This window comes from Hydra vulgaris, chromosome 11 (assembly GCF_038396675.1).
Source record: "Hydra vulgaris chromosome 11, alternate assembly HydraT2T_AEP".
Classification (NCBI taxonomy): Eukaryota; Metazoa; Cnidaria; class Hydrozoa; order Anthoathecata; family Hydridae; genus Hydra; species Hydra vulgaris.
The window spans coordinates 50,998,443-51,023,466 of record NC_088930.1 but is presented as its reverse complement, the minus strand read 5'-3'; the positions used below and the strand labels follow the sequence as shown (position 1 = coordinate 51,023,466).

Here is a 25,024-nt window from a genome sequence, read left to right as displayed (position 1 = left end):
CATATATATATATATACAGTATCGGACAAAACGAGTGCAACCAAGAAATGCTAATTTAGTTTTTTTATATAAAGTGCTGCATTTTTTCAATTTAGAATAATAACTATGAAACTGTTTGTAGACAAAGTTCTTCAAGTTTTATTCATCGCAAAGTTCATTATTTGTACACGAAAATTAATAAATTAATCAAAAGTATTAAAAAAAGTTGATTTCCTTTTGAACAAAACAAGTGCAACTCGACAAAATGTTGACCAAGCTGCATTTCGCTATCAATATTTTGTGGCGAATCCTTTGTTGTTGATCACAGCCTTGCATCTTCGAGGCATAGATTTGATCAGGTGATCAATGAAACTTTGTGGAATCGCTCCCAGGCCTTTTGGATTTGTTCAAACAGTTGATCCTTATTACGAACACCTTCACGATTAATTCTGCGGTTGACGATGTCCCACAGGTTCTCAATAGAGTTGAGATCCGGAGATTGAGGCGGCCAAATTATCACCGATAGGTGGTTGTCTTGAAACCACTGCTTGACTACTTTTGCAGTGTGTTTCGGATCGTTGTCTTGCTGAAAAACCCATTTTATTGGCATGTTCCATTCAGCATGAGGTAACATAACATCTTTCAGGATATTTTTATACATGAAACGGTCCATTATTCCATCATTTCGATGAATTGGACCTAGACCGTTAGCAGAAAAACACCCCCAGACCATTACATTGCCTCCACCATGCTTCACGGTCTTAAGGCAGTAACGTAAATCGATGCGTTTTCCGGCCGGTCGACGTACACGGCAAATGCTATCGCTCCCAATGATGTTGAACTTCGATTCATCACTGAACAGGACAGTTCGCCATTTCTGCACATTCCAGTCAATATGAGATGTAGCAAACAGGAGTCTTTTCTTCTGGTTTTTTAGTGAAATCAGCGGTTTCTTTGCAGGGTGTCGAGAAAACAATCCGGCTTCAACAGCACGTCGTCTGATTGTTCGGTCCAATACAGGCAGCTCTAATTGCTTTTGTATCTCGACTGATAATATCCAGGGTTACTTCTTGACGGATCTGACGATCATAGAATCCTCTCTAGAAGTGGTAGAACGCGGTCTTCCACCTTTGTTATCTGCTGCTAACTTCCCCGTAGAACGATATTTGGAACATAGTCTTGATACGGTCCATTTTTTCACGCGATATTTATCACAAATACCTTTTTGTGACATTCCACTTACGTAATCGCCAATAATTTTCTTTCTTATTTCCAATCCAAGATTGTTGGGAGCCATTTTTGCACTTGAAGTCATAATGATAATAAAAATAAATAATACGCTTCTCAAGGCTTACCGTGTTACATTTACCTTGTGATGATACAATAATGTTCTGTAGAACACAACGTCTTGGTTGGATGTGGACTGTATTGATGTAATGAAACACTTCTTGTATTTCACTTCTTGTATTGATGTTCTTCGATAAAACATTTTGATAAAACTCACTTCGATAAACTGCTTTGATAATACTGACTGATTGACTTCCATATACTGACTGAATTACATGTCGATTTACATGTCTCTCATATAGTAAAATGAACCTGTGTGAACCTGTTCTGGAAGATTCTAGATGCTTCTTTTCGATGCGTCTGGAAGCTTCTGAATGTTTCTGGATATTTCTGGATGCTTCTTCTGGAAACTTCCTTTAATTATTAAGAAACTTCCGTGACGTTGACACGGACCAGACTTAAGAAAATGAAACTAACCAAAAAAGTTGCACTTGTTTTGTCCGCTGCAAAATGGCACTTGTCAACGAATTTCTGCCTGTGTGCTGTCACCTGATTGCTCACGTCATGGCATGCTATGACTCCAGAACTGTTTGCTGTGGTAGTATAGTTCGTTTCGTTTTTAAGACATGTAAAATTAAGAACACTTTTTAGCATTGTTCGATGTTGGTTGCAAATGTTTTGCCCAATACTGTATATATACAAATTTTAAATAAAGCTATCCACCAGTAGTCTGGTAAAACTGCATATAATCTTTGTATGCAATAGTATTTCACCAGTAGTCTGGTAAGGCTGCATATAAAATTTTGCAATTGAGCATGCTTCAAGGCTAAGGACATAATTTTACGAACATCACATTTATAGATCTTTTCGAATTTTCACATTAATTTTTTTTTCCATTTTTTTAAATTACCAACAGATAAAATCCCCATCATCAAGAAATACTGTTAGAATTTTGAGATTTTTACGAGTGAAAATTTGCCTGTACAAGGAGATTGATACCTTTTAAATGCTTTAAAGAGTACTAAAATAAAATGTATTTCCTGTGTTCATAGTAACACAAGATAAACTTAGTTTATCGTCACTAAAAATTTTATTTTTCAAATGTTTGTTTTATTTTTAATTATATTTTTTAACAAAAGCAGATTTGCTTCTTTCAAAATCAGCGAATCAGATTGCTTTTATTTTTGCCTATTTTGAACCTGTATAGCTTATAAAATATGCTCTCAGTGACGCTGCACAATTATTTTGTCCGCATAACAACCCCATGATTCCTTTGCGCAAGTAAAATACTTTTACATTTGGCACCGCAAGCTTACGCTAAGGTAATGCGCTCTAATACTTGAATCAACTAGAATTTTGAAAATAATGGAGTGGGCCACGTCATTACACACCGAGAACGCTTAATAACTCTTTCAAACATTCTACACAATAACTAGAGCATTGTGGCTACGACTTCAGCTAAAGCTGACATAGTCATTTAAAATTTTGAGAAAATAGCGTATCGTTTTTAGTAACCTCAAATTGTTTGCTAGTCCAAATAACAATCCCACGACCACTTGCGGTTTTAAGAAATTCTATTGTTTCTGTGCAATGTTCATTCGAATATCAACCCTATAATGCCTTACGTTACCGAAAAAAAAATCTATTTTTAGAACACAAAATTTACGCTTTCGGGTGAGAAATCTGCTCACCCAACAGACAATATATTAAGATAATTGTAATACCAATAGTTATCAACTGTAAAATCTTCAGGTAATACTGTTATTTCTTTTAGAAATATGATGGTCCGAAAGAAGTTTATACATCAAGCGTTAAAAATCAAACGTCAATAGGTAACATTACCCCAAAATCGTTTCTAATGGAAGGTTCGGCTAACTTCTTTAAAAAAATTCCAGGTGACCGGCAACATTATCTATGCAGTCAATTCATTGTTATTCAGTTAGTTGAAGAAAAAAAGACCGAAAATTTTAAAGGAACTTAAAAACGCCAATAAACGAAAAGCATGAATTTAGCGAAATAATATAAATAAATTAGTGAAATCCGAAATACGACTATATAGTTCCATGTAACACTTTTTCCACAAAAGAACTGGAAAACTAAAGATTTTATAAGATTTAGATATTATTTGACAGCAATATCTTTAATTCTAGCTTTCAACTCTTTTTTATAACGGAATATGTCTCCTTTATAAGGCGTCACCTTCCCTTTTTCACAAACCCATATTTCTTTCGCAACCTAAAATATTGTTTTGTAAAAATTTTTTTTAAAAACCAAAATATTTAACTTAAAATTGCAAATATAAAAACCAAATAGAAATACAAATAAACTAAATACTAAAACATATATTACCTGCATGATTAAGCGAAAATCGTGACTAACTAAAATAACTCCACCGTTGAATTCCTTAATAGCTTCTGCTAATGCATCAATAGTTTCTATATCCAAATGATTCGTAGGTTCATCAAGCAATAGCATGTGTGGATTTTGATAAGCTAACCATGCAAATATAATGCGACTTCGCTGACCGTCCGATAAGTTACCAATTGGACAAGTCTACACAAAAGATAATGAGTTAAATAAGACTATAAACTACATATAAGCCAATTAAATATGCACAAAAATTTTAACCATGTGAAATCCTATTACGGAGAGGTATTATAAATGGTATATAAATATTACATAAATAAATAGATATATAAATAAGAGGGTATATAAATAAGAGGGTATTCTAAGACCAGCATTTTAACTAACAAGAAGCATTTTAACTAACAAAAAGTCTTCGCAAAAATATTTTGCTAAACTTTACTTATTTGTATGAATTTGTTATTTGTATAATAAAAAATTAAAAGCTTGTTTGTTACTTCAATCAACTATCACTAAATCAGATTTCAACTGACATACAAATACCTTTATAACTGTACAACGCCCAAGTCAATATTCGATGAAGAATAAATTCACGATTTTATATATATATATATATATATATATATATATATATATATATATATATATATATATATATATATATATATATATATATATATATATATATATATATATATACATTAGTGGCCATTGAATTAAAGCCACTTGATGATTTTGCTGTAAAATGAAATATGTATAAAAAAAGTAAGAACAACGTCATGCCGTTCGGTTTGTTTATATATGACGTCATTATTATTTATGTTATGCATATTATACACGTGTTTGGCTTAGTATTTAATTAAATTTCATGATTTCTTGCTGAAAAACTATGTTGTTATTGCGTATTTTAGTGTGATAATGGGGAAAAAGCCAGATATTAATGATTTTGTCAAGGGGCAAATTGTAACATTGAATGCTGAGCGTTATTCTCAGCGTGATATTGCAAAGAAAGTGAAGATTTCTAGAGATGCCGTTGAGAATGTTTTAAGATCTAGAGGTGTTTCACGACGTTCCAACTGCAAGGGAGTACGAAAAACAAATCATCGTGATGATCGTTATTTGAAGAGCATTGTTGTGTCTAGTCCGCATACTTCTACACGCGTTGCAAGCCTAGCTAGTGACAGGGGTATTCAAGTGAGTGCTAGGACTGTTAGGAGACGTCTGTCAAATGACTTTGGTCTTGTAGCTCGCAGACCAGCGAAGAAACCTCTAATCACGAAACAACAACTCCTCCAGCGATTGAAGTTTTGCCGTGCGATGAAAGACAAGTCAAGGGAGTGGTGGGAGAGAGTCATGTTCACAGATGAAAGTACCTTTCAGCAGCTACGAGGCCCTGGTTACAATTATGTCAGACGTCCTGCCTCTCAGCGATTCAATCCCAAATACAACATCAAAACTGTCAAACATCCACCAAGCGTCATGATCTGGGGTGGCATTACAGCAAGTGGTCGGTGTGGACTGCACATCTTCGATAAAGGGTAAAAGGTCAATGCCAAAAAGTACTTGGAGGTTCTTGAAAGTAAGCTTCAAATCCACATGAACATCTCAGGAGCAACAATTATGCAACAAGACTCAGCCCCTTGTCACACAGCAAAGTTTGTCCAAAAGTGGTTTTCAGACAACAACATTGAACTTCTTTCCAATTGGCCATCAAATTCACCTGATCTAAATGTGATTGAAAATTGTTGGCAAATTATGAAAAGGAAAGTTGCTGCACATCGTCCTACATCAGAAAAAGACCTGAAAGAGATTTTGAAGCGTGTGTGGACGACAGAAATAACACCGGAATACTGTAGAACACTTGTTCATAGCATGCCTGATCGCATTAATGCTGTGCTTAAAAATAAAGGATATCCTGTGAATTACTGACTTTCATTCATCGTTTGAGCTAGAACTTTATTCAGTGTATTGTAAGGTTAAAATTGCATTTGATAATATGCCTGCTAAACCTTGTTGCTAGAGTAAACTGTGTATTTTCCAAAAATTTGCTGCTGGCTTTATTTCAATGGCCACTAGTGTATATGTTAGCATATTTTACAAAAAGAATAGTCTGTTATTAAAAAACAGAGCAGTAATACATTAGCTTTTAAAAACACACCTATCTAACTCGAGCTTCTACTATCAGTTTATACTTTAGCAGGATAATTAAATTTAAAAAAATTCAATTTATAGAAAAAATTTTTTACAGGAAATTATAAACTGTTAAAATTATATTTTTTTTATAAAATCTGTCATTTTTTGTAAATTGGAAGTTGCATGAACAACAATATTTTTAATTCATATTTGCGCGCGTGTGTGTATATATATGTATGTGTGTGTGTGTGTGTGTGTGTGTGTGTATATATATATATATTTATGTATATATATATATGCATATATATCTACATATATATACATATATTCAAGTTTAAGATATATATTCAAGTTTAACATATTTACATATGTACTATTGAATATACTACATATACTATATAAAAATATCCTTAACAAATATACTACATATATTCAAGTTGAGGATATTTTTATGATATACTGGTACTAAGCTATTTTAATTTTAAAATTTATAACAAAAAAATGTTATAAGGTTTTAAGATCATTTCAAAAAAAGGGCAACTTTGAAACAACCACTGTTGTCCAATGTTTACTTTGTGAAAAACGTAGTTGTCCCAGTTATTTAAAGCTAAACCAATGTTAAAATAAATCTTATGTCACGTGACCAACTTAAAAATATGGCATATCTAATCAACCTTACAGTCAAAGAAAAACCTAAAAAAAAAAGAAGTCAAAGGGAGGAAAAGAGAGTTTGCTTGAGATCTAAAATCATTAAATCATGTTACAGGAAAAACATGTAGTTGTGTTTTGAAGTTGAAAAACAGAAGATGATAGAATAAAGTTAATATCAAATTTCAATAGCTTGAAAGCGAAGGATGAGCAGGATATGTATATTTCTTCCCTTATTTCTGTTCATAGCATTAAGTGTCGACAAAGCTGAAAAATTATGTTTTTAATAATTAGGTGTAATTTGGATATTCAAATAAGATACTTGCTTATTTTGTGACCAAACAAAGTAAAAAATAAGACTCAACAAATTATAGATATAATTATAAATAATATAAAATAGATATGATATAAATAAAATTAAATAGATATCATATAAATAAAATTAAATAGATATTAAATATAAATAATATATAATATAATATAAATATATATAATAGATAGAATATAAATAATATATAATAGATATAACTATAAATAATATAAAATAGATATAATTATAAATAATATATAATAGATATAATTATAAATATAAAATAGATATGATATAAATAATATATAATATATATAACTATAAATAATATAAAATAGATATGATATAAATAAAATTAAATAGATATTAATATATAAATAATATATAATAGATAGAATATAAATAATATATAATAGATAGAATTTAAATAATATATAGTAGATATAAATATAAATAATGTAAATAGATATAATTATAAATAATATATAATAGATATTACATATAAATAATAGATATAAAGATTTTTAAGATTAATAAATTATTAGAGTGAAATTCTTTTTTTTTTAAAAACTATAGCTTCATGTAAACAGTTGGAATAAAACAATTAAGGGATCTTCTGTCAAGTATGTATGCAGGTATGGGGGAGTATGCAGTATGTATGCAGGTATGGGGGAGGGGGAGTTACCTAAAAACATATGAAAGTGTATATGGGGGTGTTAAAGACAGCCAGTACGTACGCAGTTTGACTAGTTCTCATTTTTTATCTCTCCTTAAAAACTTGATATTTTTTTATATCTAATTTTTTATATTTAATTATACACAGGCTTGGACAGGAATGTTGTTACGCTATTGCTGACCACAAATATGATTTTTTTTGTTGACAACCTGACCATGACTGTTTAAATGTTTTGATTTTAGAAATGCATTGAAAAAAAAACCCGCTAAAATAAACTTTAACTAGGAAAAAAATAAAAAAATTAAAGAAAAAAGGAAACAATTCCCTATTTTTTTTTAAAAAAAACATCCCGGAAAATATCCGGAATATGTTTTGCCTCATATTCCTCCCAAATTTGATATTAGCTGTTGTTGATATTAATTGTTTCCATTTTTTTTCAATGAGTGATAAGTGAAAAAGCTTAAAAAACATATTTATTACAAAAATTTATACTTAAACTTGTATGTATAGAAAATGTTTTCCGGATATCTGGAAAAACTTAAAATTGAAAAAATATCCGGAATTTCGGGAATATCAGGAAAAGGATAATCCCTGCATACACCATACCATTATATAAAGAAAACAAAAATAAAAACCTGCTGCTTTCCTGTAAGTCCATATCTTCCTAGAAATCTACGCATTGGTTCAATTTCCTTTTCTTCAGGAAAAGTTTTCATCATCCAATCCAAGGCTGACATATCCATGATTAATATATCATGCAAATGCTAAATAATTTTATTCATAAAAGTATACATTTTTAATTTCCTTTTTAAATTTTTATCCCATCTTAGTTTTATTTTTTTCAAAAAGTACATCAGATACACAAATACAAAACAACTTTTAACAGACTAAAAAAATAATGGTATTTATCTGACAATAATATTTCAATTTAAGTATACAATGCTTTATCCAGGATTCACTAAGATTCTTAAAAACCTCTTTTGTTTGGCCAAAACTATTTTTCCATGCTTTTCCCCTTAGAGAACTTGAAAATCATACTTTTCCCAAAGTATTTATACGATAGAAGAAAGTTAATCTTTTAACACAATTTTTTTTATTGTTCAGAGCACAACTGACTAGTACCTTTATAGTGCATACTATTACAATATAAAACTATTGCAATAAAAAAAAAAAAAAAAAAACTATTGCAATATAAAACTATTGCAATATCTACCTAATGCTATAAAAAACTATTGTTAACAAGTTTTATATTGCACAACAAATTCGAAAAAAGTTAATTAAAACTTTAGTTATCATACTTGTTACTTTTTAAGGAGTTTAACAACATATGAAATGTTTTTGTTTAATTAATAAATTAATCAACAATAATTTTTATTTTTTTAACATTATTATAATATCTTCAATTAACTATTTTTCATTAGTTTTTATAAACAATGCTAAACATTGAAAGAGACAGTGATGAAAGTAAAAGCCATAAAACTAATATTTCTAATGTGATGCAAATAATGTGATAAGCAAAAAAAACCTGATGAAATCTTCCAAACTTAAGATGTTGATGTTTTCGTATTCTTCCACTGGTTGGTGCAAGCTCACCAACTAAAAGTTTTAAAAGAGTACTTTTTCCAGCACCATTAGGTCCAACTAATGCAACTCGTGTGTCCAAATCCATACCAAAGTCAAGATCTTTATATATATATGGCTGATGAAAAAATTAATGGTAGTAATAGCATAATACATTTCCAATAAAAAGTTTAAAATTTTATAAACAATAAATTTAAAATTAAAAAAAATTACCTTTGTCTCACTGTACCTAAAACTAACATGTTCGATAGCTAACACAGGTGGAGGAAGTTTTTCACAATCAGGAAAGTAAAACTCAATATTCTAAATTTATAATTAATCAATAAAAAGTACATCAATTTAACCATAAAAACTCTCTGCTAAACTCTGATAACATACAGTTTAGCAGATAAAATAAAACTCTCTGCTAAACTCTGATAACATACAGTTTAGCAGATAAGGCATTACATTATAGTCATCTTGTCATCTGGGGTATTTTGAGTAAATGCACTAGATAAAATATAAAAATTGTTTTGTAAAAATTTTAATTCTAAAAATTTTATTCTAATTAAAACTAATAATTTTATAAAAATGAAAAATAATAATTTTATTCCAACATTAACCATTTTATTCAAACATTTCTTTGAAACCTTAAATAAAACTTCAAAAGTAAAAAAACTATTAAACCTTCATTGTTCCTGTAAATAGAACAAAATTGAAGGCATCAAACTAGAAATTTGAAAGCAAAAGTTTTTTCCTTATGCATTGTATTCTAAGCCTGTTTAAAATTATGATCATAACAATTTTATTCACACAGGCACAATTAAATGATACATTAGTTCTTAATTTTAAGGAAAAATAGATCTCAAAAACATCTCTACTTAAATAAATAAAAAAAAAACTCTTTTGCTTACATTGTTACTGTACTAAAACTTTTCTTGGAATAATTTTTTTTAATTGTATTTTTGTTTTTTATTTTCAACATAATATGAAGCAATAAAAGAGCAATTACTGAAACTATTTGATAAACAATTAAAGAACTTGTAAAACTGATAAAACAGTATACTAAATAGAAGAATGAAAACAAGCCTTAATGTAAATATCACTCAAAAATAAATTTTATAATATCAGTTATAATAGTAGCTTTTGCATTACAATTCTTTTCGCTATAAGTTGTAAAAAGTAATTTAAGTTTAATTATTTATGAGTAAACAAGTAAATCTGTACTTCACAACATTCAGTTTTAAAAATGAAAAAGATTATTTGTTGGCTTTTTCCAAAAAAAAACACCTAGTCACCCAAGTTTATAGAACTACAAAAATATTCAAGTCAAATTCATCAGATGAGAACCAGAATGTCATATGCTCATTTTTTTTGTTACCAAGAAAGTTGATTCTAGTATGTAAAAACTTTCTGCCAAAATTTTACTGATTATTTAAATATTTCCTTCTATTATTTTTAAAGGGCTATTATTTTTGAGAGCAAATTTTTAGGGAGCAAAAAATGATGTTTGTTATGGATTAAGCCTTCTCAGAAGATGCGTGCAGTCGCATACCTTACAACCCATATAATATTTTATTTTGACAACTTGGTAGTGGTTCCTTGCTCCTTATAAGCATATGCTTTTAATGAGTATAAAATCTAATTTTGTATCTAATAAGCAATTTTTTTATGAATAAACAGATAGCTTGCGCAAAAAATTGAAAGCAAATATAGTATATATTTATAAATATTAAAAGTTCTATACATTTTAAATACTCCCCTAAAACAAACATGGTATGCCATGTTTATTTTAGGAGAGCGTTTATAATATCTGGTTGACAATCTTATCAGGCACATGTAGCCATAACCTAAAAATGTTTAGTGAAGTTGACAATATTGACTTACAAGTAAAAACTTGCAAAAACATCGAAAAGGAACCCAAACCTTCTGCATGCAAATGTGAAAAGCAAGCAATGCCAGACTACTCTACAACAACAGTACACACTATCATATGCAGAATTAGGTTTCTGTATGCATAAAACATTTTTTTGACTTTTTCAAAACAGATTTATTATTTTTGAAAATTACATAATAGATTTTACTATATTATTAATATTTGTTAATAATATTCTGTTATGTTGCAATACCAACATAAAAATAGTAGTATTAAAATATAAAAAGAGCAACTGGTTAGAAACATTAAACAATTTCACATAAGGATGGAATTTTTATAATACTATATTTTTTTAAATGACAAATACAAAAAAAAAAAAATTTATAAAAAAAATTTTAAAAATATATATAAAAGTATTACCTTTTCAGCTTCAACTTTTTGTGTTAAACCTCCCTCGATCATTTTTGCAAGTGTTTTCTCTTTACTCTGAGCTTGACGGGCCAACTTGGCACTTCCATGCCCAAATCGAGCAATATAATCCTAAATAAAATTGTTATAAACTTAATAGATATATTAAAAAAATATATAAGATAATATTAAATATAATAAATAACACGCACAAAAAACCATCACATAAATCTAAAATTAAATCAAAATTGAACACAACTTTTAACACTAGGCAATAAAAAACAACAGCTTTGATATAAGTTTATTAAACACACACACACCTTCATATGTGCTATCTCTTCCTGCTCTCGTTTGTATGCCTTCATTTGATTTTCTTCTAGCTCAGCTCTTGTTGTGATATATTGATCAAAGTTACCCTAAAAATAAAGTATTGATTAAATGTACCCAAAAAAAAAAAGTTAAAAAAAACAAACAAATATATGTTTTAGATTAAATTTTACCAAATATTAAATTGACTCACTGAGTAACTGATTATCTTTCCTTGAAACATACGCAAAATATTTGTGCATACTCCATTAAGAAAATCTTGAGAATGTGATACAAGTACCAATATCCTTTTATATGTTTTAAGTTCCTCTTCTAACCATACGCATGCATCTAAGTCCAAATGATTTGTTGGCTCATCCAACAGAAGAATTGAGGGTTTTACAAACAACGCCCTAGCTAGTGCTACTCTCATTCGCCAACCTCCAGAAAAATCTTTAGTTTTTGTAGCTTGCATCTGGGGTGTAAAACCAAGTCCATGAAGTAATCGAGATGCTGCAGTTTCAGCTTTGCCAGCTTCTAATTCATCCAGTCTTTCATAAATATCCAGTAACCTTGGAAAAACAAAATATTATCAACTTTAAATATTAAAAAATGTTTTTATAACCTGTAGTATTAACATTATTGATTAAAATAACAACAACAAAAAATTACCTTTCATGAGAACGTTCATCCTCAGTTCGAGATGTAAGCTCTTCAGCTTCTTTTTCAAGACGTATCTTTTCATTGTTTACCTCCATAACACATTGCAAGGCTGTTTTTTCACTTGCATGAATTTCATTTGTTAAATGAAATATATCAAAATGATCAGGAATGGGAAGTTCTCTATTTGCCAATGCTTCCATTAAAGTGGATTTACCTAAATATCATTATTATAGATTAAGTTATTTATCAACATATTTTTATTACTATTATAATTTTTTCTAACTATTAAATAATATAACTTTTACATAAATTTTAACTATTAAACTATTTTTATTTCAACAAAAAAACTTCAGTTATTAATCAAATTTGATATAAATTAAATTGACAAAAAATAATTATGATACTAATAATAACCACACGGTATACTTAGAATTAACAAAGTTCGTTCCCTGAAGTTCAAACATTAGGTCCTCATAAAACTCAGTCAATAAATATTCTATTTACTAATTGTTCCAATACTCGTTAAAAAACCAGTTTTAAGTTTAAAATTCAGTTCAAATCCAAATCAAGTTCAAAAATCGGGTGTTAGTTTATTTTTTTTTAACGCTTGCTAAACAGATAATTTCCTTAGGACCTTATTAGTGATTTGTATAATTTTTTCTAGACATTAATATTTGAAACACAAATAGTCCTATTCGGGTATCATAACTGCAGAAAGGAATTTATGTAAAAATGCATGTAAAATCTGTAGTCCTAAATGCAAAAATCAGATAGTGCAAAATAAAACAACAAATAGCACTTATTAATAAAGCAAGTGATTTGATGTCTTTATGTGGCAATAAAATAGATTAAAAAAAACAATAAAATAAACCGCAAAACAAGTTTACTTTACTAATTAAGAAAAACATATCTAGAAATATTACACTTCTTATTATCATTTAACATAAATGAATTTCTTTCCTTTCTTGATATTTGTATAAATGAATTAAAATATGTAAAAAAAAATTTTATTCATTATTCCTTAACATTGTAGCTTTGCAAATAATAATGATTTTTTACATATACCGTTGCACTTTTACTTCCTTTACGACAAAAAAGTTATGTATGCTTAAAAAAAAACGTACGCTTTATGAAAATTTTTGATTCAGTGTTTTCAAATATAACATGTTTACAAGGAATTTAACTTTTTATAAAAAATAGAAAAAAAGGAAGAAAAACCGAGAAAAAGTAATTTCAATTTTTTTAATTTAAATAATTTTTTTAATCAAAATTTTTTTAAATTATAAAGGAAATTTTGTTTTTACTTTTTTGATATCAAAATCAGTTAATTATATAAAGATAAACTAACAAAACTATTATAAAATATTATTATTTCAAACTATTATTTTTCACAAAATAAAACTTATAAATATAAAAGTAGATGATGCAAGAGCTATATTGCTTCAAGCATAAATATCTGTAATAATTAATCAGATAAAAAACTCTACTGATATAACTCTATTATTAATTTTTCAATACAATATACCAAGAGAGTTTAGATCCCTTGATATATTCTAACATTATCAAGTATTTGATAACCCTCGTTATCTAATACTTGATAATGTTATCAAGTATATTTATTCTTGATAATGTTGATAATCTAATCACTATATATTATTATTGAACTTAACAATAGTAGTAGTAGTAGTAGTAGTAGTAGTAGTAGTAGTAGTAGTAGTAGTAGTTGTAGTAGTAGCAGTAGTAGCAGTAGTAGCAGTAGTAGTAGTAGTAGTAGTAGTAGTAGTAGTAGTAGTAGTAGTAGTAGTAGTAGTAGTAGTAGTAGTAGTAATAGTAATGCTCATTTGTGTGTGTTTGACACAAAACTCTTGGCAGCCATTGCAACAGAGATAATAGCAAGAAAGAATTATAGCACAATGTTTTATAAGAAAATGTGAACGAAAGTGTATGCAAATATCTAACCTACGTAAACTTTAAATTATGTAATGTGAAAACTTAAACATATATCAACATATATCAACTTAAACGTATTTGAACATGTACCAAGTTTTACAGTTTGACTTTCACTTGAAAATTGGATTGCATCAACCTCTCCTTAATTTTGATCTACAGCATTTATTTTCATTAAATAAAAGTTTTTAATTTCATTAGTCAATGTGCCAGTGTGGCCAAGTAGTTAGCGCACAGAGCTTCTGAACAAAAAAGGCATGGTTCAAGTCCTACCAGTGGCAATTTTTGTTTTTTAATTTTTTTAGATTTTTAAATACAAAAAAATACAAACTTGTGAAGTTTTATAGAGATTATATACAAACATATCTAACAATAGTATACACTTTAACAAACGAAAATTTTTATAAAAAAGCAAAAAATTTTAAAAACATCAAAAAACAGCAGGAAATTTGTTGCGCATAAGTCATGATTGAGATACTTATGCACAAACTCAACTTAGTTGTTTTTTTACAACTAAGTTGAGTTTGTGCAATGAAAATGAGTATACAACATGTTTATATAAAGAATATAAAATCTATAGAACTATAAAGTTGTTTTGTTTTGCATTTTAAATAACAAAAATTTAAAAAAAAAAGCAGGCTGATGATATAAACTTGCCACACGGCGATCTTAACATTTTTTTAAAGCAGCACGGGGGTTTAAAAATGTTTTTAATAAGAACATAATTGAAAATTCTAATCTATATTTAAATTAAACCATTTTATCAAATTTATTATTTTTAAAAATATTTAAAAGTTAAAACTATTAAATACTAATATAATAAATAAACTTAGAGTTTTACAGTTATTTTACAACGCCCCCAGTAAACATTCTAAATTGACTGTGCAACAACAACAGAATTTAGATAACAATCAAAATAGTATACTCCATTATTTTTTGGCTTAAATTTTAGATTAGAGATTGACCATAAATTATGGAAGCCTAAATTTCCCAAATGAACATAACAAAATAGATCAAAATTTTCCTCGCAGAGTAATAAGTTAAATAAAAAATCAAAATTTAATGAAAACTTAAGATCTCCTTTTTTAAAAATAAATTTAGTTTTGCGAAATTTATAGACGATCGCTCAGCGTTTTATAGTCTATAGTTTTTAATGGTCTAAGATCTTCTTAGTCCTGCCATTTGTATAGCGTTGCATACAAACTTCTGCAAGTGTAAAACGTCTTTAGCATATGTTGAGTTTGCAGGCAGTATATGGAACAATCAAGTATATTAAATTTATAAAAATGAGAAAACTTTTGAATTTTATATTAACAATTAGAAAACTTTTTTGCTATACTATTATTTTTTTGCTATAAATATTGCTATAATTATTATAAATATATACTATAATAAAAATTTTGCTATAAATATTGCTATAAATACAGCAAAATTGAAAAACATTCAAAATTTATTAGAGGTCTTTACCCCCCCCCCCAAAAAAAAAAAAAAAGTTTAACATTATATACCATGTCAGTGCAAAGAATAAACAACTAAAGTTGGCCAGCCAAAATTAACCAAAAAGTCTCACACCAAGACTAGACATTCAAATGTTTTTACAACTGTTCAAATCAACTGCATTTTTTATTGTATTGCAACATAATAAAGTTAAACAACTTTTTAAACAAATATGTCAAAAAGACAAAAAAGGTTAGAATGACTTTAATATAATTTCAAAACTATTTATTTTCGAATTTTTCCCAGTCAATCTGAACCAGCAAAAATTAAGATCAAAAGTTTTGTTGATTCCAGCTGGTTATTGACTGTTGATCAACTGTTATTTTTAACATAGCAACATTAACATATTAAATACAACACTATATGTTGAATGCAAGCTTTTTGAGGAAATAAATTATGTGTGGTCAGATATCTGACCATGCATATAAAATTTTGTTTTAAAAACTTGGCAGTATGCTCTTTGCATGATTTGATAACTTGTGTTTTAAATGCACTGAAAAAACTAAAAAAAACTTCATAAACTGAAGAAAAGAAAAATAATTTTAACAAATGAGAAAATTAATAAAAAGTAAACTTAAAAAAAATATTTAGTCTATTTACATAATTGACTTAATTATTTAAAAACTTTGATCTACTAAGTGAATAAAACATTAAAAGAAATGATCTGTTAAAACCATAGATATATAAATTACTGGATACGGCATAGGCATGCCTAACTATGTAATTTTGGAAAATAATTTGAAGCCGAGCTACTGTTGAAAAAGTGACGTAGAGTGAGGCAAAACAAATTTTTACAAATTTCGTAAATAGTAGTTTAATAAAACTAATATGTAATATAATATGTATTATAAAGCATATTACTGTTACAAAATGTTTAAAAGTATTAAAAGTAGTATATATTAATAAGTTTCAAGAGAATGTTTAATGTGCTTGTATAGTTTTAATTATTAGGCTATTAGGTTCATGACTTAAGGCTATTAACAATTTATCAGCAGCACTTGAGTCAAGACACCTAAGGATTTGATAATAAACAGTTATTCAAAGTGAAGTTGTACTAGCAAATAAAATATTAAGTCTAAATTTTAACGTTATACTTTTATTGAATATTGATTTGGTTTCAAAAAAATGGTGTTTTCAGAAGATCAATTAATCATTTTTATATTCATCTATATCTATGTACATAGATAATAAACATATATTATATTTATTATAATATATACCTATATTTATGTAAAAAAAACATGTTTGGAATATTGTATTTTGATAAAGTACTTATTTTGTTGGATCAAGGTATTTTTTTTCAGTGTTTTTCCTATAATAAAATTACTATATGTTATTTTATAGTATAATAATAATAAAAATTTTTAATAATAATAATTATATATATATATATATATATATATATATATATATATATATATATATATATATATATATATATATATATATATATATATATATATATAGTATGTATATAATGTAGATATTAGTTACTTTCACTGATTTTTGAACAACACAAGTTTGGTTAGTTTGTTTCGAACTTGTGTTCCTTGTATATAACTTGTTGCACAGGATGAGACATGGTATAAACGTACATCTAAATAGGCTTCTATAATCAAATTGATCAGTTTAACCAAATGATTATCTTCCACTGGAAGTTCCTGAATGTGATTTGTAAGTCCTTTAAAAATTGCTTTAGAAAATAAATGACGGTGGATAGTCAATTTTAAATGCGGAATAGATTTCATAAAAGGTTGTGGTTCTTTGATATTTAATTTGTCTGAAATGCTGTGTCTTATAAACTTTTCAACAAAAGAACAAATTACAATAACATCTTTTGATGGATGAAGACCACCTCTGCTTTTTTTATCAACAAGTAAACTTTGTCAACTATCATCAGTTACATTTAATAGATCTTTTTAGTTTTCTACTAACAAATCCACCTACATACTTTATTACTTCTTTTAGAATATTCAGACAACTGTGATGGTTCCATAATACTTACTGGTGTAATATCCTCATTAGCTATAAATACAGTTGAATCATTGTCGTTTAATTTACATTCTTGATGATTCACAATTCCTTTTGTTACAGAAAGTATTTCTGTAGCATTCTGAGCTAAACAATTACCAGTTTTTGTTTCGTAATGAGTGATGTACTAACAAATGCCGATATGTTGTCATAAACTGTTTTGCTGATGGATTGTTATTAAAACCACCTTGACTTCTAACAGCACTAAAGAACATTTCAATATGATCTTGACTCAGTATGTCAACAAGAATTTAAATTGGCTCTGGAGTTATAATCAAGTATCGGCTAAATTAAATTACTGATTGAATGATTGAAGGCTAAACATAAATCCAATGAACCCAGTTTTTTGGTTTGTTTAATAAATTAAGTTATCAGCACTAGGGAATCCAATTACGATTATCGATTACTCGAGTAATTGATACTTTATAAGCAAGTTCCGAGTAGTCGACTACTCAGAATACTTTTTTCGAGTATCGAGTATAATATTTAAACAAAAAAATGTAAATATTGCACATTCATTTAACTATTAATCAATCAAGTATCGGTATTCTACCGTTTTTTCTTCTTTTACTTCTATAATAAAGTTGCTTAGCAACCGTTGATTTTTAACTAAGTTTCAAAAGTTTTTTTTTAACTAAGTTACATAAAATAAATAACATTTGTAATTTGAAGTTGTACGACGTAAAATTTGCAAGAAAGTGAAATATTTAAAAAAAAATTTGTGAAATAAATAAAATAAATACTTAATTTTCTAATATATATAGCTGCCTTTGTTAAGTGAAGTGTTTTGAGTAAAATGTACTAAATTTCAAGTAATAAATGCATATTTAAATACGTATAAATTTCAATTTTCAATTTTTATGTTGTGATTTTTTATTTTAGTGATTTATTTACATATACCCAGAAATGTCTTCGAAAAAATCAGAGGTATGGAAATATTTTACAAAAAAAAGAGAAATCGGAGTCAGTTTGTAACATATGCAAATCTATAATTCAACGTCCGGGATCTAATACTACTGGAATGATTAATCATTTAAAATTACATAGCATATCTTTACAAAAAAAAAATATGGGCGACACAAATGAAACTGATGCGTCTTCTTCGAAAAACACAAAATCAGTCGGAAATGGAATAATAAATTTCATAAGTCGAGAATCATTGAATGAAATATTGGCGAAATGTGCGACAAAAGATGGATTTAGCATCAAAGGAATTACTTCATCTGAAGCCATTAGGGGTTTCGTAGCAAGTCGCAATTATAAAATGCCAAAAAGTGAAACAACGGTAATAAAATATATAATGGATTTTTATAAAGAAAAAAAAGAAGAATTAATGGCGTCGTTTTTAGAGCAAAAAAAATCTGGAGAGAGATTCAGTATTACTGTCGATGAATGGAGTGATATAAACGTTAGAAGGTTCATGAATATCACTCTTCATTCAGCAACAAAGCCACCTGTAGTCTTGGGTCTATCTGCAATAATAGGTTCTTGTGATTCAAATGCCACTATCGATTTGGTAAAAGCAAAACTTAAAGATTATGGAATTGAAATGGATAATGATATCGTCGGATCCACACATGATGGAGCATCAGTCATGGTAAAATATGGGAAAAATATTTTACCATTTTCTCAGTTATGCTACAACCATGCTATACATCTTGCTGTACTTGATGTATTTTATAAAAAAAGTGGGAGTTTAATTACGAATGATGATGCGGTAATTGATACAAATTTCCAAGATGATGAGAATTTAGAATATGATGAAAATTTATCAGATGATGATTGTGTTGAAATTACCGAACAAAATGATGAGGTAGCTGATGCATTTGCTTTTGATGGTAACTTAAATTTCCAAAATGATTTAGTTAGACAATTACCAATCTTTCGTGAAGACATTGGCAAAATTCTTGATGAAACACGAAAAATTATTAAATTTTTCAAATATTCTTCAGTTCGAAGCAGTGTTCTTGAAAAGCATATAACAGATCAAGAAGGCAAAAAGTTACGATTGCTACTCGATTGCAAAACAAGATGGAACTCAATAATACCAATGGTAAATGATTTCATAAAAATATACGATTGTATACAAAAGACTCTAATGGAATTAGGTCAGCAAAAATGTTCACAAAAAAATATCAAAGTTTTAGAAGAAATATCACATGTTTTACAACCGGTTGAGCTTGCTGTTAAAGAGCTCAGTAAAGATAATAATAATCTTTTAAAAGCTGAAGGAGTATGCATTTTTTTGCTAAACAAACTAAAAGAAACAAATACGCAGTTAGCCATGGAAATATTCACATTAAAATGCAGGCATGTAATTAAAAAAATAAATACTTGATTACCCGGATAACATAAAAATACGATTATTTGGACTCACTAATCAGCACTGTCTGTCAAACTGGACAAGTACTGACATACCATATTGACAAAATTTGTACAGCGTTCCGAATTGCAAAATTCCAACTGCTTTATAAATCAAAACTTTTGTCTATAAGCTGAATAAAATTGATAGTTGGTCCACGATCTTGAAACTCTTTTAATTTTTAAACTTGTTTGCACAAAAATCAAGAGAGCATTTTAATTTTGGATTTCAGTTTTCTTTGAATTAAATTTATAACATTAGGACTATTTAAAGTTGCTGTGGCTTCATCACTAATTAACTTGTAATTCATTTATCACATTTTGAAAAATTTGCAACTTTTTTTTTGAGTCTGCGCTTTTGTTGCATTACACATCTGATACGTTTTTTCTGTAACTTATAAGCTGTTTTCTGTACGTTTGTACACATGTACAGATGTACACATCTGATACGTTTTTTATAACTTATAAACTTATAACTTATAAAACTTATAATATTCTGTAACTTATAATTCCCGCCACGTCCCTGGTAGTACCGCGCTTAACTTGTTTCTCCACGCAGCGGCCTTGTTCGTCAAGGTTCGTGTTTTGGAGTTAGAGAGTTGAGAGAGGGTTATAACCACAAGTAGCCTCCTCATCAGTAGTGGCCTTCTTGGCCTTGGGGAGGTGAATTATATATATAAAAAAAAAAAAAAAAAAAGCATTTAATACAAAAGACAACTTCTTGTTGACAATTTGCAAATTGTCTGAATCAGTTTCCATGCAATCTTCTACACTCATTTTTTTATTTGTACTAATCACCTTTTCTTCATAAGTATTCTCAAAAACTGTTTAATTTTTTTTCTTTCTCTATCTATTTTTTCAGGATTCTTTCAGTTGGTGCTTCTCGAATTTTACTAGTGGTTATTTTTAAATGTTTTGGAAAATCAAAAATTGTTGGTATTGCATCAGGTTTTAGATATTTTCTCAAACAGTAACCTGATGTTTTGCTTTCATCAATGTAATTTTTAGAAAAATGATCTGAACAAATAAAACTAGCGCAAGAGGGGACAAAATTCTTTTGTTTTGTTGCAAGAATCCAGAAAAAAAAAGCTCTTTTATCTGGATTCACTGGAAATCTATTTAAAAATGGATAGCTAGGATTCATTATACATACAGTGTTTATCTTTTAAAATTAACATAATAAATTTCTATTGAATCTTTAAAAACAAAATGTTTAAATTATATAGATACTAAATTCTTACCTATGAAAACTTTTGGAAACCCCTTTAGCAGATCTAGCTATACATCCAAAAGCACTGCAAGAATTAACCATTTTAAACGAGTACTAAATCTTTAAATATATTGTACATAAATATATATGTATATTATAGATAAATATATTATACATAAATATAGATGTATAATTTTATATTCAATATTAGTCTCTTAAAGCCTCATATAAATCTTGCATTTTACAACCATATACAAGTTAATTAGGTAATTCATGGCATATTATTTTAATATTATTATTTGCATTGCAGTATTATACTAATAGTATTATACTAATACTGAGTATTTGAAAAGCTTTTTTTTTTTTTTTTTGGATTACTAAAATCTTATAATATTAAGTCAACTAAGATTTATTTTATTTGGTTCATCTGTAATTAAAAAATATATAAATAAATGAATTCCAAATTCCTTCGAAGTTATTATTTTATGCAATACAAAATATAACTTGAAATTAAATTGTAAACATTGTTCAATATATATGCTGATTAAATTGTATTTTTCTGCCTCACTCTACATCATCAAAATAAAGTTTGCCCGGCTTCAATTATTTCTGCCTACGCCGTATCCAGTAATTTATATATCTATGGTTAAAACCCACATCCAATACCAAACTTACAGTCACGCCTCACAAGCCTTCCCTAGACGTGTGTGTTTTTTTGTCTTGTTAGTCATCACATAAGTTTTTTATCAAGACATCTTGGTCAAAAATAAAATCAGTACACATTAAATCTAAATTTATTTTAACTTTCAATTTTGTTAGTTTTGCTTTCTTTGTTTTTGAAACTTAGTTTTTTCCAAAGAATATTGAATTGCTTAATATAATAAAACTTGCAAATGATCCTGACTAAGTTGTCTAAATAAAAAACTTTTTCATGGACAAACGAGATGAAAAACCGCATGCGTCTCCTGTGAAGACTTGCCTTATATATAGAACGTTACATTATTCAAAACTGGTTTATCTATTTTTTTTCATAATTTGTTAAGATTTTGTATCTCTTTTAAGTTTATTGCTATTTTATTTTTAAATTTCTTTCGGATTTAGTTAAGTTTTTTAAGTACATTTTTAAAACATGCAAAGAGCTGTGGCCAAGTTGTTAAAAGAAAATGCATGCGTGGTCAGATAAGCCTCTCCTCAGAAGACTAGTGAATGTTACTTATTTTCTTCTAATGATTAACATGTGTTTCAAATTAAAATCTTATATCAGAGTTCTCTATCTCCTAGGTAAGTTGTCTTTACCATAAAAGCATTACCTGCCTTAAAACAAAATCAGTTTTATGTTGTTACCAGGACAACAGGACAACCATCCTTGTGAAAGACAATATATAGTGTAAAGATTATTTAGAGGAACACATTTTTTTTGGCCAAACCTGTATATAAGAAATCAATGTAAACCACTTACCACAACCATTAGCACCAAGAAGACCATATCTTCGACCACAATTTAACTCGATGTTAGCATCTGTTAAAAGTTCAACACCATGATACCTCAGTGATATTTGACCAATGTGCAAATCTCTTGCATCAACATGAGATAGTAAAACACCAGCAACAGATATATTTGAAAGTTTCATTTTTTCAAAATCTGAAGACGGATCAGCATTAACAGGTGTTGCGTCTCCATTGACCGTTCCATTTTCTTCACCATTTGTAGCATCGCCATTAGTTAACTTAGCATTTGGCTTGCCACGCCCAGCAACTTTCTTTTTTTCTTTTCTTTTTTTAGCAGACTCTGAAGGCATATTAAAGTTTTAGCTTGGGTTGGTGGAAAAGGTAACTAGTCTAAATTCAATGAAAATAAAAGTTAAAGAATATATAAGTGATACATATATTGCTTGTATATTTTAATATATAAGTGTATATATATTACAGTATTATCATTTTCAGTCAATTTAATTGCATGCAAAATTACTCTGAAATAGAGCTGGCATCTTCAATTTATCATTGGTCAAAATTTTACTTTTTTTATAGAGAAAATTTAAAGAAATTAACGAAAGAACTTTTGCAAATTTAATGTAACAAAAGTTAAAAATACACAATAAAATTTTGTTTTTGAAAAAGTTTCAACCAAAAACTTTTTAAATTTTTTTTTTATTTACATGATGAAGAAAATAATATTTAAAAGTTGCTTATTCAAAAAAAATCTGTTTTCGATTTAAACTTTGAATAAATGGAATTTTAATTTTGCAATTCTTTTGATAACTTAAAAAATACTCCACCAGCAATACTACTGATATTGCTGTTAAAACTAAGAATTAGCGATAAACATATTTTTAAATAAAAAATGTTTATTTTTTAGGGCATTTTAAATATATGAAACTGTTGAAACTACAGACTGTTTAAAAAATAATAATTGTATTTTAAAGGAAGTTCTTTAAGAAAAAAAAAAGAAAAAAAAAAGTTTTTTCTGGCTCCAAGAACTGCATAATTGTAAGTCCAATCACTCTCTTGATCTGGCCCAAGGTAATTGACTAAAATTACCTTGTACGCCATTAATAATCTTCAATTTTTTGATAAGCAGTTCAAGACAATCATTTGAATCATGGATCATTCTGTTTAATTCAAGATTAATAAAGCCTTTATTGAAGTGATGAATTATACAGAGATTATCATGGTCTATTTTATAAATCCTGACCATTTTTTCATAAAAATATCCAGAAAAAATCTGTAAAAAATTTTCAAGAAATATCTGGAAAAATTCCGGGGAAAAAAATGCATTTTGTGTAAGGGATCATCCATAAATTACACAACACTAAATTTAGCTAATAAACAAAGCAAAAAAGATCAGAAGCTTTTCCTCACAGAGTCTTTAACTGAACCAAAAATTAAAACATCGCTATAAGTTCAATGAAAACCGCTGTGCAAAAGAGCAAATGGTCTCCTAAAAGATCTTGCATAATTTATGGACGATCCCTAACTAAGAATATTTACATAATATTAACATTATTTGCACTCGAAAAATGTTTGAATATTTTATATTTTCTAATTAGGAAACTGTATCTTTGTAACATTCACAGCAATATGATTGCTGTGAATGTTACAAAGATACAGTTATTAGGTGCGGCTGGCAAGGTTATGAGTCCACATTTTTTTAAAAAAACTTGTGCTTTTTAATTTTTGAAAAATAAAGTTTTATTTTGAAGTTTTAAGTTTTTTTACTACTACAGGATGCAAATTAAATGTGATTTTTAATACAATTGATTCCGTAATTACAATTAAACTGCTAATAAATTTCTCAAGTACTTTATTGAATGTAATAAAAGTTGATCATTGAAAAAAATATTCAGATAAGAGTTTAAGGCAAAATGAGTACAGAAGATATCAAAAAAATTATGACAAACGGTTTTACTATAGAAATATAACTTCATATAAAAAAAATTATCTGCATTACTAATACATAAATATATTTTACAAATAGATTTTTGAAAATTTCAGACACATCTGTTTCATTCCTTGGCTTGCATCGAATATCGTTGCTGAAAAAAGTACCCTACATATTAGAAAACAAAATAATTACAGTAGTTTTAAAATAATAACGCCTGCTATTTTTTAACTACCCCAGGGCATAATAAACTGTATTTATTTTAACGAATGTTGACGTAAGCATTTTTATTTATTGAGGAATGTCTAAAATAAGAGATTTATATTAAATAAGGGAAATTTATTTTCAAATAATTTTTATTCAAGTTAATAAGTTATTAAATATGTCAA

The 25,024-nt window shown here is 27.8% G+C and overlaps 1 protein-coding gene across 1 annotated transcript in view; it reads right to left on the bottom strand.

Moving 5' to 3' along the window:
- Positions 1–3,325: 3,325 nt before the first annotated feature.
- LOC100208948 (ATP-binding cassette sub-family F member 2) overlaps positions 3,326–25,024 on the bottom strand; it is a 42,206-nt gene continuing 20,507 nt past the window's right edge. The window contains exons 2-11 of the mRNA XM_065809131.1: positions 22,716–23,095; positions 12,220–12,424; positions 11,762–12,119; positions 11,562–11,657; positions 11,254–11,373; positions 9,192–9,281; positions 8,923–9,096; positions 8,033–8,161; positions 3,616–3,819; positions 3,326–3,501 (exon numbers count right to left, since the gene is read on the bottom strand). Coding sequence (XP_065665203.1) covers positions 3,388–3,501; positions 3,616–3,819; positions 8,033–8,161; positions 8,923–9,096; positions 9,192–9,281; positions 11,254–11,373; positions 11,562–11,657; positions 11,762–12,119; positions 12,220–12,424; positions 22,716–23,055 — 1,830 coding nt within the window. The 5' untranslated portion in view covers positions 23,056–23,095 and the 3' untranslated portion in view covers positions 3,326–3,387. The remainder of the gene's footprint in view (positions 3,502–3,615; positions 3,820–8,032; positions 8,162–8,922; positions 9,097–9,191; positions 9,282–11,253; positions 11,374–11,561; positions 11,658–11,761; positions 12,120–12,219; positions 12,425–22,715; positions 23,096–25,024) is intronic.